This window comes from Bolinopsis microptera, chromosome 5 (assembly GCF_026151205.1).
Source record: "Bolinopsis microptera isolate Bmic1 chromosome 5, MBARI_Bmic_1.0, whole genome shotgun sequence".
NCBI lineage: Eukaryota > Metazoa > Ctenophora > Tentaculata > Lobata > Bolinopsidae > Bolinopsis > Bolinopsis microptera.
The window spans coordinates 215463-234301 of record NC_087076.1 but is presented as its reverse complement, the minus strand read 5'-3'; the positions used below and the strand labels follow the sequence as shown (position 1 = coordinate 234301).

At 40.5% G+C, this 18839-nt stretch overlaps 2 protein-coding genes across 4 annotated transcripts in view; one reads left to right on the top strand and one right to left on the bottom strand.

The window, feature by feature from the left end:
* LOC134815899 (cilia- and flagella-associated protein 53-like) overlaps nt 1-18839 on the top strand; it is an 889273-nt gene that overhangs the window by 810553 nt on the left and 59881 nt on the right. The window contains exon 1 of one of the 3 annotated variants that reach the window (XM_063824502.1): nt 1502-1521. The exons of the other annotated variants lie outside the window; for them this stretch is intronic. The gene's annotated coding sequence lies outside the window, so the exon portion shown is untranslated. Of the gene's footprint in view, nt 1-1501; nt 1522-18839 lie in introns of those variants that run through there. 3 annotated transcript variants of the gene reach the window in all.
* Nucleotides 10-17394, bottom strand: LOC134814726 (uncharacterized). Its single transcript, XM_063822915.1, has 5 exons — nt 17296-17394; nt 12159-12313; nt 1818-1985; nt 1668-1721; nt 10-171 (listed from the first exon to the last, which is right to left on the bottom strand). The coding sequence occupies exons 1-5, from the start codon at nt 17392-17394 to the stop codon at nt 105-107; spliced, it is 543 nt and encodes a 180-aa protein (XP_063678985.1). The 3' UTR covers nt 10-104.

Genomic DNA, 18839 nt, shown 5'->3' with positions numbered 1-18839 from the left:
TTCTTTAGTAAAATTAAAACTATGTTTAATAATCGAGCAAGTATTTAGTATTGTTCAATGGTATCAAAGTTGCTACTAGACGATAAGGTCGCTGGTCGATCCACTCATACTGGCAGCATCTTGTAGGTGGGGATATCTAAGCTTAGTTCTGTGTCAGGCGTGCAAATGTCCCTGAAATTAAACTTGAATAGAATGCTGCGCATTAATGATTTTAATTACTGATGTATCGATGCGATGGCAACATTTGGCATTTTCTTGTCATAACAGAGCACAATATTTCTGATTTCGGTCACAAAACCGTACAATCGATATTCTTAACCGCAGGCGCGGCGAACGATTTACCAGTCGCGCATGTTAAATGGTGAAATTGTAGAATTTCACCATTTTTTCGATGAGTATTTGCCTTCTAGTTTTAGTTTTGACCTGGTGTTGCCACTCAAAACAATTTGATGGTTATTAACTCAGAATTTGAGGATATAAAGTGTTTCATTATATTTAAAGTAAGTTGAGGTTCTACTATTTGGAAACTCGATTCACCAAAACTATCAATCACGATTATTCATCAAAACGACAAAACTAGTGAACACTGAAAATGGTGAGAAAGATACATTGAAACTGGTAAAATTTAGTGAACATGACGAAAAAGGTACATAAAAACTGGTAACTTTTAGTGAACACATACATGGAGAGCAAGGTACATCAAAAATGGTAACTTTTGGGGAACATGTAATGGCGAGTAGACACGTGGAAAAGTTTTGAAAAGTTGCTCAGCCATAAAGGGTACCTAATGGAACTCAAAAACGTCGAAAATCCCGGTGTGTCGGCAGATCGATTTTTTCAAACGGATCTGTCTATACTATAACATAACATAACTATTTCTTGTTCCTGTCATCTTTGACATCGAATTAGAATGATTTGAACTAAAAATACCCTGCCGAACGACTTCCAATGAGCCTTAATGCCTGAAAAAACAGTAAAAGGGGTATAATAGCATAGAATATATAAGAGGCACGGTCATGCTTGCCAGCACTGTGATCTGAGATACAATTTTTCTAAAAGCAACTTAAATATACACAAATCTTAGAAATATCTCGCCTGCGCGGCACTTCCAAACATGTTACACATACGTCAAACATTAAAAACTTGGAATATTGGAATAAGATTCGGTGCTCGCGCGTTACGTAAAATTTATTTGTTAAGTAAGACTGGCAGAAGTGTGTAAGAAGTTAAAACAGGTGTTCATGCATGAGAAAGACCAATTAACAAAATGACTGTTTATATAATTTTGCATACATGCCATGCTAGCTGATGCGATCAACAACAGAATTTATAACAACCGAACGGAATCAGCGTTCAAAATACATTACATGGATTCAAGCTGCTCTTATAGTTATATCCTCGGGGCCGCCACTAGAGTTTTAAAAATTTAGCGAGCACAACCGAAACGCAAACCTTCAAGAACTCTGATAGTATACAGTTTTAAACTAATTACAACACTACCAATCTATTACATTTATTGAGGACGTTACAGAAGGAATTTATTTAATGTAGTTTGAGGAGTCCTCACTCTCCTCACGTCCAACAATGGCGTTTCTCTTGTCGCTTAAATATGTTCGAACCTAACAATCTGAGATCAGAATTTAGATTACTGAGCCTGTTATACTCACGTTGATACAGGAACAACGTACCCAGGCTTCTTTTTGAATTGCCTCTGAAGTTGCCTGAAAATGAGCAGATGTTGTATATTTTCAGTGAAAATTAAAACATTGGTAGCCATTTAATGTTATAAGATTGTTCAGAAAATTTCGACCTTAAACCTTATGTCCTCTTTGATTTGCTCAATCTCTTGCTCCGTCTCGTAGATGCTATCTTGATGAAGGAGCAGTTCTCGCTTCATGACACGGTTCTGTTGTGCCAACTCTCGTAACGAGTCTGGAATGTTCTTCACGGCGGTAGCCGTCAAATTTGCTTGGATTTCTCTGCACCTGCAATAACATATTACTGACAATTTAAAGAACAAATTTGGTTTGGGGAGGGTTGGCACTATAATTAATCGTAAGGCTCACTACACTTGAGGAGTATTCTACTGAAACGGATAGCGTGTATTACGGGGTGCTCTGATGATAATTTTGGTGGGATGATTGATGGTTGCCAAAGGAATGACCGCTGGCGAGACTCGGGCCGGGGCCGGCTGCTTGACGGCCGCGCCCTGGACCGTCGTGCTGCGAGACGCTTGCCGTAATTGCGGTGTGTAACATAGTGTGGTTCATAGGGGTGCGCGAAGTCTTTTTAGGTGGAAAGTGGTTTGTGGGGCGGGGGGTCTTGCAGGCTGGGGGGGGGGGGGGGGGGGGTGGGGAGTGCATTTCGCCGCTGCACGTGGCGCGTGGGGGTCGCACTTTTAGTGTCGGAATCCGGTCTCGTCGCACTTTTTTTAGAATCTTGATAGGGGGAAACATCACGTTGTCAGATCAGGGTTTGGCGTATCACTTTATTAATAAACCCATCTGCTATTCCTTTTGCGCTTAAATTTTAATATGACTTTACTTACGTAAGTTTTAATATGACTTTACTTACGTAACGATTTATTATGACTTTACTTACGTCTTCAACGTTCTTTTATTTGCAATCTTTCATTTTACTAATGCTCCTGTAAATACTTTAATTAATTGTTTGTTCCGTTATTCTTTTTCCTTCCTCTTTTCCTTGTCATCCCCTTTAGTTTTAAGATTCTTGCTATAAATGGCTACAGCTAACACTATTAATGCTAAGTACCAAACAACAAGTGGGAGGTGGATCGTTGGTATACCTTTAAATCGATTTAACACCGCAATTCCAGTCGCAAGCCTGGGACCACTACTAGCATTGTCACAACATCTACAAAGCTGCCATATAGCCTGACTGACAATTTTCTCGACTGACTGACAATGTTTCTTCTTTTTCCCCATTTAGAATACAAAGATTAGTACATTTTAGCTTATGATTAATATTATATTTTTACCTATAGTTTACTTAGATTAGATTTCAATAACATTTCAACTAACGCATTTTCTCTAAAGCTGGTAACCTGCCACTCTTTAACTAATTATTAACCATAATCCTCTTCTAAGTTTTTAGCTTTTACTTTATAAATTCATCTACTACTTCTCTGCGCTGACGTTTTATTATGACTTTACTCATGCCATCACCTTTCTTTTATTTGTCATCTAACATTTTCATGAGCACCCTTCTCATCAGCTGGTAACCTGCTACTCCTTTAAGTTTTAACATATTATGGATATACTTCTATTTTAGATTCTGTTTTTGGTCACTTTTTTACAACTTAAGTCGGCAGAGTCTTATTGCTCGCGCATTTGCTTGCTTAAATTTTTGCCCTCTTTACTCTCGCTTGCGCTCCCCTTAGTGTCACAAACACTAGTGTAGGGCTCCTTTTCGACTGAGTCCCGTTTTCCTTGCTCATGCTCGCTAGTTAGTGCCGCATTTTCGTTCACACACTCCCGCGCACGTAGCATTTTTTTACAGCTAGGCACTGGAGATGACTCCATTTTGCACAGTTTAAACATTCAATCGAAGAACAGCACAACTACGGTGCACATTAAAAACAATGTTAAATTAGGCCTTCTTTCGGACTTCTCCTCAGTGATTACAGTGCTGCTACCTAGCCCTGCCTACCATTGAACTGTAATTCAAAACGTTCTTTTGATGCTGCCGGACTGCACTGATCTCTCCTCGTTCACTTGCCTGGCCAAGTGCAGTGTGGCGGCTCCTTAACTACTATTGTAGGCTTTGTGTGTATATTTTAGGCCATATAAAATTGGCTGGACAGCTCTTGACCACCCACCACAGCATGCACCTCAACCTCTCCCACGTAACCTCCTTGTGGACCACTCTCTAGTAAACACTTTACCACTATAATTATCCCACTATTACTGTTTTCCGCAATCTTCAATATATTCGGATTTCATATTGTAGCACACTCTTATTAGTGATATGTTTCAATCTCTATTGCGACATGTTTACAAGTTAATAGCTTCAGCCCACTAATTTTCTTCTAGTAGTCTAATTCTCCCTTACTCTGTACTCCACTCACATTACTCTGCAATTAGTGATTAAGTCATTAGTATCCCTTCTCTCTTTGTTTTCACGGTCCGTTTACCCAGCACAGGGATAATTACCTGAAACTTTAATCTTTCTCGACTTTTAGTCCCTCTTTGTCGTGATATGTTTCAATCTCTATTGCGACATGTTTACAAGTTAATAGCTTCAGCCCACTTTTTATCCTTAATAGTTTAATTCCCCCTTACTCTGTGACTAGCACTTCACTCACAATAGTCTGCAATTAGTGTTTACGCCATTAGTAACCCTTCTCTCCTTGTTTTCACTGTCCGTTTACCCAGCATAGTGATAATTACCTGCTACTTTAATTGTTCAACCTCCTCCTACACGAGGAATTCTTAACACGTGGCTACATCACGAGTTACCTCCTCTCTGTTCCTCTGTTTCCACTTCTGCTGCTTTACTGATGGATCCCGCCTCAATAACAAAACAGCCTCAATAACAAAACAGGCTCAGCACTTGTGGTATACTCCATGCATGACGTAGACCCCTTAGCTACATTCGAATGGAGACTGGATGACCACAACACCGTTTTCCAAGCCGAAATGATGGCCATAAGAGAAGCTTGCGCATGCCTTCGCTCCCTGCCCTGTCAGAACGCATCAGTAGCCATCTTCACAGACTCACTTTCTGCAGTTCATGCCCTATCTGCCGACGCCTCGTCTAGCCCTCATGCATCGAAACAAGAAAAGTACTAGATATGCTCACATCATTTTGCTCTTCTGTTTCCCTAACATGGATAAGAGGACACTCAGGTATAAAAGGAAACGATCTGGCTGACACTCTTGCGAAGGAAGGGACCACCTGCAGCTCCATTAAAACAGTTCCTCTTCCCGTAAGCCATTACAAGACGACACTGCGAGATAACAGCTTTACCTCCAGAGTCAATAACTGGTCTGACTCCACTTCCTCTAACCCTCTACTCTCCCTACTTACCCTCTACTCCTTACCACAGCACATTAAATTCTTCAGGTCTCTTAACAGGCGTAACTCTCGCATTATTACTGCTTTTCTGGATAACCGTGCACCACTTCAAGCATTTCTGAACAAAATAGACGACACGAATCACGATCAATCCTAATTGTTCGTACTGTTTCTCTGGACGCCAAGTCATTTACCACGTTCTCTTTTTCTGCCCAGCCCTGGAGTTCGATCGGCTAAAACACCTCGGCTCCTCTCCTCACCTAGCAGATTTTAACAGCATCTCACCCCATTCTTTACTCAAGTTCCACCTTAGCATTCCCCTTTACCTGAGATTCGCAGAATGACATTGTTTTGACATTACTTATGTTTACCTTGTGTTCATTTATATTATTACTCATTAAAGAGATACCCCACAACTATCACTTGTTAAACCTCATCTCTTATCCATCATGCAATTGCGCCTATGATCCTTCCACCTCCCACAACAAGAGTTTGTAACCAGCAACGTGGTCAAAGGACTCACAGAATCTCAACAACACGGAAGATACTCTCTTCTATACTCAAACCACAGGTAAGTCAGGCAGTGGTTCACACTCTGTTGATATCTCACTAGTGAGATTTGTGGTTTCTCACCATTCTTAAAGTCGAGTGTGTCCCACAACCAAGCACTCTGCCTAGAAGTCCTACATTATATAATTTTATATCTAGGTGGTATGACACGGTGACGCGTGACACAAGCATCAGCGAAAACTGGTGTGACGAAACAGACGTTAAAGCAGAAAGAGACAGTTATGAGTTCAAAGTTTTCTTCTACTTCCTTACTGAGCCTAGCATCACTGAATGCAAAAGGGCTCTCTAAGACGGAGAAACAGGAAGAACTCGGAACGGATTGTTTTGAATATAGTGTTGATATCTTGTGCGTTCAAGAGACAAAAGTCAAAAATCATTCCACTAGATATCTCAGAAACAATTACAAATTGATCATGATGGAGCAAAATCAAGGACGACATGGTGGACTAGGTTTCATCATAAGTCCTAGATTACTACCTTATGTCACAGACTATCAGTATACCTCAGACCGGGTTTCCTATCTTAATGTCGTCATTCCTTCTAATCTCTCATCCCATCCTAAAAATATCAGAATTGTTAACGGTTATGGCCCGACTAATCCTAAAGCAGAAGGAAACCCTGCCCTTCTTAGAAAGTTCTACAGAGAACTCACCCATGCTATTTCAGTTCCTGCATCTCATGAATTGTTTGTTTGTGGTGATCTCAACAGTAAGTTGGGAACCTTATCTCCTTTAGACTATCAGTATGGTGTAACAGAGTATATGGGCAAGTTTGGAATGGGTACAAGGAATTTCAACGGTGAACATTTATTAAACTTCATGTGCTTAAACAAACTGTTTGCTACCAATACCTATTTTGATCATCCTTGTAGACATCGAACTACTTTCTCTATGTGTATTTCTGCCAAAGGTCGCCCTAAAGGTAGCAAACTTACTCGTCCAGTCTTTGCCCAATTAGATTATATTCTGTGCAGAACAGAGGCGGCTATTGAGGGCGTCCAGGCGTCCGTGGACGCCTTTAAATTATTATCTGGTGGCTGGTGCTTAAAATAGAAATAGTAATTAGTAATAGTGTTAGGAAATAACAAATCGCAATATAAAGGTCTTCGTTTACTATCATACGTTTTAATGTAATTGCGCACGCATGATCTTCGTGAAATTTTGTGTTGTGTGCAGAACACGCAGCAGATTCATGTTCCAAGATTGTAGAGCATATGGCGGTCTTGCTACTAACTCAGACCACAGACTCGTTGCTTGTAAGATCAAACTAGCCCCCTACTACAAAATCTTTCCTACAAAAAAGATAAGTTCAGTAGTTAAGAGATATAACAACTCCCTGCTCACCACTGACCTTCCCACCAAAGTCAAATACCAACTTTCAGTCGAACAGAAAGTCAACAACTCTCAGGTAACATCAAACCCTAATGATGATCTCACTAACCTGATGGATGTCCTTAAGACAACTGCTGATGAAGTAATCGGGACACTACCACGCTCCAGAAACCGTAACTTCAGTAGTGACTCAACTGTTGAAGCCCTTGTAAAAGAGAGACAAACCCTGCAAGCTGCACTTAACTGTAACAACCAAGTTGCTGACAGAACTCAAGTCCGTACAAGGATCAACAGGTTAGAGAAAGACATCCGTAAGCATCTCAAGAACCTTGCTGACACACGTGCCGATGACATCGCTCGAACCATCATGTCAACAGATGACACAAGGCAGATGTTTGAAGCTGTGCGTACTCTAGCTGACACTAAGCCCAAATCTACTATCAGTGTCCACAATGAAGAAGGTAACTTTGTTGCCACAGATGCTGGTAAAGCTCAAGTGATCAGAGACTACTACGAAAAGCAGTTCACGTGTGAGGATGAACCACTTCAAGCATTTATAGGGGATGGACGCTGCCTAGACATACCCATCACATGTGATGAAGTAAAGAAAGCCGCCCAATCTCTCAAGAACAACAAAGCCACTGGTCCAGATAAAGTCTACAACGAGTGGTTGAAAAATGCTGGTACAAAATTCTGGTCAAAATATGCCGAGATCATCAATAGCGCATTGGAGACCAATTCATTTCCTGATGTTATAGGTGAAGCCATCATCACCCCCTTACCGAAACCTCGCAAACCAGCTGGTCCTGTCACTAGTCTACGACCTCTATGTCTATCAAATGGTGCTCGTAAGATATTATCCATGATTGTACTGAAGAGAATTGAAGACAAAGTTGATGCTTTCACTGGTAGCACGCAGGCGGGGTACAAACATGGTAGAAGTTGTGGTGATCTAGTGTGGGCTGAGCGGATGTTGATATCGGTTGTCACGCGTAAACACTTCCAGTATCACAAGATGGGCATAGATATGTCTCGAGCATTTGACACAATCAAACGCCAGACTATACTTGACCTTCTTGTCAAAGCTGGATGCACAGACGACGACCTCAGGCTAGTAAGACTCCTCTTAACCAACACCATGCTCAAGGTCAGAGTGGAAGGAGAACTATCTGCTGTATTCGAGAGTCTTCTTGGGTCCTTTCAAGGTGACAGTCTCTCCGGCAAGCTTTTCACTCTTGTCCTAGCAGGAGCTCTTATAGAACTACGCCATCGACTAGCAGAGTCTCCCCCACACACACCCAATCCCCCTATTTCAAAAGAAGGTATGCCACTGGAGTCAGCGTATTCAGATGATTGTAACTTCATGAACGTGGAAAAAGAATCCTTAGAAGCTATCCTACCAATAGCTAAGGAAGTCTTCAAGGAGTTTAACCTGTTCATTAACACAGAGAAAACAGAATTTACCCATGTTTTCCTCGCTCCTGTTGGAGAAACAATCCCTGGTCGTGATGATACCATGTTACGTGGAAATGAAGATTGGCGGAAGAGTAAGATTCTTGGGTCATTGTTGTGTAGTGAAAGTGATATAGCTGCTCGATGCATTGCTGGGAACAATGCCTTCTATAAGTTCACCAAGATCTGGTCTCAGCAGAATATCTCCGTTACCAGAAAGATAGCAGTATACGAAGCCCAAATTGTATCAATCATCATGTACAATTGCAGTAGTTGGTGTCCTACTGCAAAGTCACTAGAAAAACTAGACATTTGCCATAGAAAATACCTTAGATCATTACTGAACATTTATTGGCCTCATGGAACAATATCCAATGCAAACTTATACCTAAGATGTAACTCAGTTAAGCTATCAGATCGTGTCCCTAAAGCAAGGTGGAAGCTCCTAGGTCATATCTTGCGTAGTGCTGATGACTCCCCCGCTGCATTAGCGTTAAAGTTTGCTGTCACAACAAACTGTAAAGGGCGCGTCGGTGCGCATCGTAAGAATTTGTTCAAGATTATTGTGAATGATTTGATCCGTAGAGGTTTAAAACTTAACTCTTTGAATGATCTTAATAAGCTTAAGATATTAGCCGATGATAGAGTTGCTTGGAGAAACAAATTTTAACTCTAGCTGTCTTGATCTGTACTGATCACCATTTTAGGATGACTTGATTTCTTTTAGGGGTTTTGAATATTTTAATGGTGTAAACAGTTTCTTAATAATATAATTTTATATAATGAGCTGGACATAAGTGGCAAGTTGCTCTTGAAAACAAACAAACAAACAAACAAACAAACAAACAATTCTACTGAAATATTGGGTTAACGTATAATTATATACGCTAATCTAACTGCGTATAATGCGATTACACTATTAATTGCACGACGCGCAGCCGAGTGCAAAGTTATACGATAATCGCACGAGGCGAAGCTGAGTTCGATTATTTCACGAGGCGCAGCCGAGTGCAATAACTGGTGTAATCGTATTATACATGCAGTTAGATTCGCGTATAACTCCACGCTTCTGGTGTTATAATCAGTGCGATTAGTTTATACATCTGAGACACAGAGCTACAGTGCAGCAAAAGAACAGTGCAAGTGGTACAGTCTGCAACAGCAAAACGTTGAAGAATGTGATAAAGAGTGTGGCTACAGAGGAACCTGCTGGACCAGGTACAGCTATCCGACCAGTCACCGTCCTCAGCTAAACAGCTGTTTATCAGGTTCTGATGAAAACAGGGAGACTAAGTCCTCAGCTAAACAGCTGTTTATCAGGTTCTGATGAAAACAGGGAGACTAAGTCCTCAGCTAAACAGCTGTTTATCAGGTTCTGATGAAAACAGGGAGACTAAGTCCTCAGCTAAACAGCTGTTTATCAGGTTCTGATGAAAACAGGGAGACTAAGGCTGGTTAAAACCTAAAAAGATGTCCTGATAGATCCAGTGAAGAGCGAGCAGCTGGTCACTGACCTAAAGAAGAATAGAGCTATATGTATATACTGTATACCTCTCTATACAGACTCACCTCCATCACTACATCCGGTAAGGGAAGGTCTGTAGCCGTAATAACAAGATATGTTGTTACTATGGGTTGCTATGGGTTCTTCGTTTAGAAGCTTAGACTTTAATAAAGCAGATTTTTCATCGATCAATGACATGCTCTCATCTGTTGACTGGGCTCAACTCATCAACCTATGCGACAAAGAGGATTTTCCAGAGCTATTCACTCTTATTACTCTACAGATTGGCTGTCCGAAGAAGATCCCTCCCAAAACCCAAACTCGCTCATCTGTGCGCATCCCCTCTCGCAGAAAACGAAAGCTTCAAACCCAGCTAGAGGTTGCAAAAAGTATTCCACATAGCCCTCCCACACAGATTGAATCTTTGAACCGGAAACTTGCTCTTGCTCATATGGATATTCGTGATGCAATCCACCAGGATCTCCTGTACCGTGAACAGCAAGCCGAAAGCAAGGTAAAAGAAAATCCCAAGTATTTCTATAGTTACGCTAAGAACTTTTCGAAGAAGAAAAGCAACATCAGCATGCTTTTTGATGGAAACGGTGCCATCAAATCAAATCCAAAAGACATTGCCAACCTCTTGCAGAATCAGTTCTTGTCAGTATTCAGTGATCCTTCGAAAACTCGGATCGACTCTGCTTCTTTCAGTCCCCCTCCAATCAAGCATCCTTTTACTGACGATATGCTGAATTTCTCCGTGGACGAAATCATTAAGGCCATTGAAGACATCAAACCTAATGCTGCATCAGGTCCTGACGAAATTCCAGTCACCCTTCTCAAGAACTGCAAGAAAGCCCTAGCAGAACCAATGCACATCATCTGGTCCCGCTCTTTAGTTACTGGGGAGGTCTATAAGTTCTCACACGTATTTCCTCTCCACAAGAGGGATAGTCGAGCCAAACCAGCTAACTACCGACCTATATCACTCACCTCTCATGTGGTTAAAGAGAGGGTGATAAGAAAAAAGCTGGTAAACTATTTGGAGATCAATAACCTCATATATAGTAAGCAGCACGGTTTTAGATCTGGCCGGAGTTGCCTTACTCAACTTCTCCACCATTTTGATGACGTTTTGGATTCTCTGAGCAACAATTCAGATTTTGATTCAATATACCTCGACTATGCCAAGGCTTTCGATAAAGTAGATCACAAATTTCTACTGAGAAAGCTCCAACTCTATGGAATCTGTCCATCCTTGCACTGATAATCAGCGGAGTTCCACAAGGTACGGTTTTGGAGCCGATCCTTTTCTTGATTTTTATCAATGATATTGAACATTGTATCATGCACTCTATAATTCGATGTTTTTTTTTGCTGATGACACTCGAATATCCATTGCTATCAAATCAGAGCATGACGTCAAGCTCCGTCAAAAAGATCTGCAAAATGTCATTGATTGGTCTGAAAGAAATAATATGGCCCTTCACAAAGACAAATTTGAGTACATGTGTCACAAATTCAACCACCAATATGTACTATCTGAGCTTCCATTTGTGGTTGAACATTATCAATACTCAGTTTCCAAAGACACTACACTTGAGCCAATACATCAGCTCAGGGATTTAGGCGTCATAGTGTCAAGTGATCTCTCTTGGTCCCCTCACATACGAGCCATTGCAGATAAAGCTCGCCAAAAAGCATCATGGGTTGTCAGTGTATTTCACACACGATCTCACTCCATCATGCTGACGCTATACAAATCAATGGTTCGAAGTCTGATTGAATATTGCTGTCCATTATGGCATCCCTCAAAAATCAGCGATATCCAAGAACTGGAGAGTGTACAGAAAGCATTCACCGCCAGAATATCAGGAATGCGCGATCTCCACTACTGGGATCGCCTGGTCGATGAAGTGGATGTGGAATGATTTAGATTTCGTTTAAGGGCTTTAGATCTCAGTTTATACTGTAAAACATAGTACTATACTATATTAATCTTGGACTTGAAAAAGCAGTGGATGGAAATCTAGCGTCCCCCTATGGCATAACGGGCGCAATTCTTGTTTCAGTGCTGAGGTTAAGGTTGGTGAGATGATTTACCTTTTATCAGTGCTGAGGTTGAGGTTGGTGAGATGATTTACCTTTTATCAGTGCTGAGGTTGAGGTTGGTGAGATGATTTACCTTTTATCAGTGCTGAGGTTGAGGTTGGTGTGATGTCTTACCTTTTATCAGTGCTGAGGTTGAGGTTGGTGAGATGATTTACCTTTTATCAGTGCTGAGGTTGAGGTTGGTGTGATGTCGATCGACTAACTCAGAAAGCTCTGTTCGTTCAGTCTTCTGTTCTGTAGTAAGGTTCTCCAGTTCTAGTCTTAGTTCGTTTACTCTTGCTACTCTCAGATGATATTCTTTATCTGTACCCTAAAATTGCCGAAGTAATCGGGTTTGGATATATGAAGTGGCCCAATTTTATTTCAAAATTCAAATAAACTTTACATCAATTATGTATTACAGTTATATTTAAAAAAGACCACAATATCTTCTGTGAGGCTAAAGATTCCCGCACTATATAGTGACAACACTATATAGTGACAAGCACTTTATAGTGACATGTCATTATATAGTCCTGTCACTATAAAGTGCGTTTTGCACACTATATATAGTGACATGTGAGACGGTGGCCAAATTTTACCTAAAACAAAAGGGACCCAGGAGGGAACCAAAAGGGCCAACAAAGGGACTAAATATTTTTGAACGAGAAATTTAAAAAAAGCAAGAAAATTTGGAGGCGGAAGGAAAGGGGGAAATGAAAAAAGGGAGGTGGTTAAGGAGGAAAAAAAAATTGGGGTGAGGGTTCCCCCCCGAAGCGGAAAGTAGACCAAAAGAAAGGTTTTTTTAAAAAAAAAAAAAAGGATTAAAAGGAAAAAGGCCAAAAATAAGAAATAAAGGAAAGTTTGGGGCCCGGGCCGGCGAGTTTTTAAAAGAGGGGAAGCCCGGTTTGCTTTTGGTCGAAGGGGGAAGGGAATTTTCAATTTTGGGGTTTAAAAAAGCCCCTGGAAAGAAACAAACAAAAAAAACCCAAAAAGGGAATTGAAATAAAAGAGGGGAGGATTTTAGTTTTTAAATTTTTTTTAAAAAAAAAACCCTTTTTTTGGATTTATAAAGGGAAAAAAAGAAAAAGACTTTTTTAATTTTTGGAGGCCCCTAAACCAACAGGAGATTTTTAAAAGAAAAAAATTGGGAGAAGGGAAGAACAGGGCCCCCCAAAAAGAGGGAGAGGGGGGGGGGGGGGAGGGGAGAGGGGAGAGGGGAGGGAGGAGAGGGAGAGGGAGAGGGGGGGAGGGGAGAGGGAGAGGGAGGGGAGAGGAAGGGGGAAAAGGGGAGGGGGGAAAAGGGGGGGGAAAGGGAGAGGGAGGGTGAAAGGGAGAGGGGAGGGGAGGGAAGAGGGGAGGGGGGGGGAAGGAGGGGAAAGGGGGGGGAGAGGGAAAGGAGGGGAGAAGGGGGAGGAGGGAGGAGGAAAAAGGGGGAAGGGGGGAGGGGAGGGAGAAACCGGGGGGGGAGGGTGGGGTGGGGGTGGGGGGGGGGGGTGGGGAGGGGAGGGAGGGGGTAGGGGGGTGGGGGAGGGAGGGGAAGGGGAAAGGGGGGGGGGGGGGGGGGGGGGGGTTTTTTTTTTCCAACCAAAACTTAATTAAACCCCCCCAAAAATAATTATTTAAAAAAATAAAATTTAATTTAAAAACCAAAAACCCCAAAACAGCGGATTAGTTTTTGGAAACGACAGCGATCCAGGAAAGGGGTTTCGTTTTTTAAAAAAAATTAAAAAGGACAACAAAATTAAAAAAGTGTGTAAATGAAACCCCCCGGAATTTTTTAACGCTCAGAGGCGCACTTTTTTCGTGAACAATTTTTCCCCTTCCGAACCCCCATTTTTCCCAAGTTGAGGGCCCAACTTTGGCATCTTATGGGGTTTCTGGTGTCTTTCTTTGCCTGTTCATTGTTGTATTTGGGTTTGGGGGGTTTTGGGTTTGCAAAGCTAAGAATAGTTTTTTTTGAACGATATGGGCGTTAAAAAAAATAGGGTACAGTTTTAAAAAATTTTTTGCGAAAAAATTTTAATTTTAACGAAAAAAATCATATTTTGGGTTTAACAATATATTTTAAATGTAAAAAAAATGGTTTTAAGGGAATTTTTCCCTTTTTCCACCCCCTATAAAACTCTTGGAACAACGGGTATCTGGTGAAGCAAAATTTATAAATAAAATCACCAAGAATTATTAAAAGCACTCCAATTTGTACCCACTTTAATTTGTAAGCGGACAATTTCTGTCTCAGGTGAAGTTGGGCGTTCCGATGTGGGGGTAATTGTTTAAACCCAATTTTAAACCGGGTCCTTGCCAAGCCTTGTAAATTTTTATAATTTTTTTTAAAAAAAAATAGTATTTGGGGGAAATAGCTATGAAAGGGTTAATTGGAACGGGAAAAGCCCCCCGAAAGAAAAGGCCTTTCCCTTCGAAAAAAACGGCTTTGCAAGAAAACCCAACGCAGTGGAAAGGTTGTTTTTTTGAAGACGGAGAAAAAAATTATAATTTTTGGGCTCCGAACCCCCTGGCGAACTTTGTGTTGGCACCCCCCCCCTCAGTGACCCCAAAAAAAACGCCCCCCCCTAAAATTTTTTGTGTCCCTTAAAAAAAAAAAAAAAAAAAAAAGTCGGGTACTTTTTTTCTCGCCCCCCCTAAGGCTTTTTGCGCCCCCCTGAAGCAAAAGAGGGTACCCCAAATATTTTTTTCGCGTCGACCGAACGCTCAATTGGACAGGGAAATACACAAACAAGACGTTTTTTCAGTGAAAGGGCCTAAAATTCAGGAAAATTGCGCCCCCCTTATACGGCGCCCCCCCCCCCCCCCCCCCCCCGCACAGCGGGGTCTGCGGGGCCCTAAGTTACGCCACTGCCAGAATCTGAGAAGAATTTACATGCTAAGGTATCGTGTATTTTGTTGGACCATGTCAACGAAAAACTGAAAATCTTGAGCTGTAAACGAGTTGGAAAGGACAAAAGTCGCGAGTCAAGCCCGTGAAATTCACTTTGTTAAGCTTAGATCAAGCTCGTACCATCTTGAGCAGGACTACTCGGACATGTAGAGGGGTTTAGCTCTGTTCACATTTTCCCTTATAGATCAGCTGCAGACAGAATGGCCGACAAGAAAGTAGTCGACCAACTACTCTATAAGAGGGCAGCAGAACCCGAAAAAGTTCACGTAATCAGGAACTTTAGGGTCGTTAGCTCGGACAAGGAGCTTTGAGAGTTTTATATTTTCTATAAATACAATATTATATATTTGATTGATTGATTAATTTTATTTTATTTGCTAGGGCTCAATGTTATTTCGGATGTGGTATTCATTTCTGCAAACTGTGTTTTGCTGACCTCTCTTTCAATAGGACATAATTTGGGTTTCGAAATACTGAACTATTGGATACTTGCGCTAGATTGGTTTTCTCGTTGTATATCTGGGTTTATTTAAAATCATTCAATTCTGTATAATTATGTTTTGTTTGAAAAGTTTATGACTTTTTTTAATTTCAAAAATAAAATAGCAGACTCATATCTAATGTACTGAATCGAACTTTCTTAACAGAACTCCGTTCCCTTAGAAGAGTGCACCTGTAAAGGAAAGATACTGAACATATGCAATATGTATTATGTATACATAAGCTAAGGTAATATTAGCCGGTTGCATATGTAACATTAATATCAGACTCTTAAATTGAAAATTTAAGGATGCGTACATTAGAAATCAATCAGTCGAATATGAACAAGTTAGTACAGTTTGCCACAATTTTTTTCACTTTTCAATTAATTAATTGTCCAAAATCCAAATTACACATCATGATTGTGCGAAATTGAAGACCCAGAGCTTAAGGGGACATATAATACAAAAGCTTTCATGCTGTAATTAACTTCATTAAGAACGTATACATAAAAAAATAAGATTTGAAACATTAAAAATTATTTTTGAGAGCACTTACTTTCGAAAAAATAAATATTTTCTTTTTCGAAAGTTTTGGAAATTTTGAGAAGTCTGTCACTGTAATACCGATATTTCAGTCATTTTATACGTTTTTTGGCTGATTTTTATAACTGAACATTACTTACAATCCGTACAAGAAGCCCTTCAAAGGATTTTATAATCAAACAATAGATGACGAAGTTACAGACCAAACAAGGTCGAGAGAAGCAAAATTGAAATTTTTGTAAAAAATCAAAGTTGTATATTTTACCAATCACCCAGGTCATAAGATATCACTTCAAAAATTCTTGCGAGTGTAGCTGATGATCATATCCAACTTTTGGAACAGGATTTTTCTCAATTTTGAGTTTTAAGGTATGAAATGTGGTCTCAAACGACTTAGTAAAATTCATCGTGAAAAAGGGCCAAAAATGGCAGATCTAAGGCTTAAAATGCCTATAACTCAAAAAGTATCAGTTTTTTTGAAATAATTTTTACAGAAATGTAATCAACTTGATAAGACGAATCTTTTAGACTTACCTTCCTCTTCACAAATGTGAAGAGGAAGTAGAAAATACAGAACACTTCCTAACCAGATGCCCAGCCTACGGGCTACGCACTAACAAGGAAACAAGTGTTCGGTAACTTTATCATCAAAAAAGATATATTCCACACCCTTGCATTTCCTAAACATATACTTAAGTTTGCACTTATTTCGAAGTACCTAGACTTCTATGATCCCCCTTAGCTTTTTGAACAACGGTCAGATCATCTCCCTCACAGACTTACCACCTTCTGTTGGGCCGCCAGCAAGGTGCTTAGCAACTAGTACCATAGAATCACGCAGACTCTAACGGTCAGTTACTTTAGCTACCAGCTGGCGGCACCCCTTTGCTCTCGTTTCAGCTTTTACTGTTTTTGATAGAGGGAGATGATCCAATTTACCGCCCACATCGATCCTGCGCGACCCTCCATTGTCGCTATTATTATACTAATGATTTGCATCCAATTGTATAATTGATGGACACCATTAACCCTTTCAATACACAGGACAATACGTTCACAAGATCAAAACTCCCTCTGTAGCAACCAAGACTGGATATCCACGTCCACCTTCAATAAAGAAGAAGAGGAGAACACCCAACACTCAGAATCACCTTACTCTTCGGCCCGTGGAGGGGCCCCGGTTTGTCCCTCCTTAATACTATCTATATTCTTTTATTATTGTTAATAATTTTGTCATATTGATATTTTCTATACCCAGTTGGCTCAGTTTGTTTTCGGCTCTTGCTTGCTGGCCCTGCCATGGCTCTCTAGCTTGGGCAGGTTTGACTTATATATATATACAAGAACGGACAATAAACTCATATCAATATAAAACGGTGTCAAACTAACCGCATAGTCTCCGTAATCCGGAACAAGGCCACGCTCTTGAATATATGTAGTTCTTGTGTCTTTGACATCGGGACTAGTAGGATTCTCCAATTTACTCATGTTATCATTACCAGCAACCGAACATAGGCTATATAAAAGAATTAATCTAAGTCCAAAAATTTATGAAAAAATATTGAATAACAAACAAATCCATGGTGAATAACTGTGGATATAGAGCTAAAATTGTTGTTTCAATACGTCAAATTTCATGAGATATGGTTTTTAAAAAGTGTGTGGGGGAAGTGTGATATGATGTTGGAAGTATAGTTGTGGAACACAACAAGAAAATGGAGAATAATCTTGTGCAAGGGTAGGGACCCAGATGTCGTTTCTAACCCAAATAAACTTTAAGAAGGCTTCTCATCAGTAGCCGCGCCTTCTTACTCGGTTTCTGAACTGGAATTCTATGGGCTTCCAGACGGCCAGACCGAGTATAACAATCCTTTCTAGAGTTCATCACAAGTAGCACCCATCTTGAAGATCTTTGACACCCAGACACACCCCATTGGCGAACAAACTTTGGATATATATAGATATCAACGCAGCCTAGCAGGCAGAAATTTATATCGCCTGCGCGACGATATAATATATGTCCTCGAGGGCGCCAGCACGAGGACGAAATATCGTATAGTGTATAGTACTAGTGTGTACGTTTAGCCCGGAGGGCCCTTTGGGCCCGAGTGCTATACAAAATTCCGCCTGTGAGGCGAGTATGATATGTATTATATCCACAAGCGGGCGCTTTACAGTTTCCAACAATCATAGCAAATAAAAGTAAAAGATTTTGAACTCAAGTTGCAAATTTACGAGAAAATCATGCTTTTGCCTTTGGTTTAAGATGCAGAACAGGGCAAAATTACTGATTATAGAACACAATAGAAGAATAGAGAACCCACGAAAAATCGGCCGTTATCAAAAAATTTGTCATCTTATTGCTTCATGTAAACAATTATAATGCAGGCACTCGCCATGAGTGTGAGTTCGTCAACTGTAAGCATTTATGACTAAAGTTACCAGGAGAGTTTGAGACGGAGAAAACGTGAGAGCAGAACTTCAAATTCGCAAAAAAACAACATTTAACTGGCAGTGTCAAAACAGGGCAAGTTTCTATTTGGTACACAATATATTTACAAGTACAAGTCCGGCCTGAATATAAAAAACCAAAATTCAGCTTACTACACAGCTTACACCATCAAAAGGAGAAGACGTACTATAACGGTATTACACATCAACCGAATCGATTAACAGTCAATGGGATGTTAATCACTTAATCATTAAGTGCTAACAGACCAAACAGTCGCTCAGGAGGACTTTGCATTGGTGTCCACAGGTCTATTGCCAAGGATATCAAAGAAATAACATCCAATTGTAGTGACATCCAATCAGTAAGGATAAAACTAGGAAGTGAGAGTGCTGTCGATGAACTAGTTATCATCAACTTATACGACTCCCCTGAGCACTCTTCCTACAAGAAGAGATTGAAATCAAGCAAAAGTACATCCGAT

What these genes read in the sequence shown, in the direction of transcription:
- LOC134814726 (XM_063822915.1), bottom strand. Translation starts at nt 17,394, where the DNA reads ATGAGTAAATTGGAGAATCCTACTAGTCCCGATGTCAAAGACACAAGA. An exon ending in CAAATCAAAGAGGACATAAG is followed by an intron (nt 1,722 to 1,817) that starts GTTTAAGGTCGA and finishes GCTCATTTTCAG; the next exon opens with GCAACTTCAGAGGCAATTCA. An exon ending in TACGTTGTTCCTGTATCAAC is followed by an intron (nt 172 to 1,667) that starts GTGAGTATAACA and finishes GTTTAATTTCAG; the next exon opens with GGACATTTGCACGCCTGACA.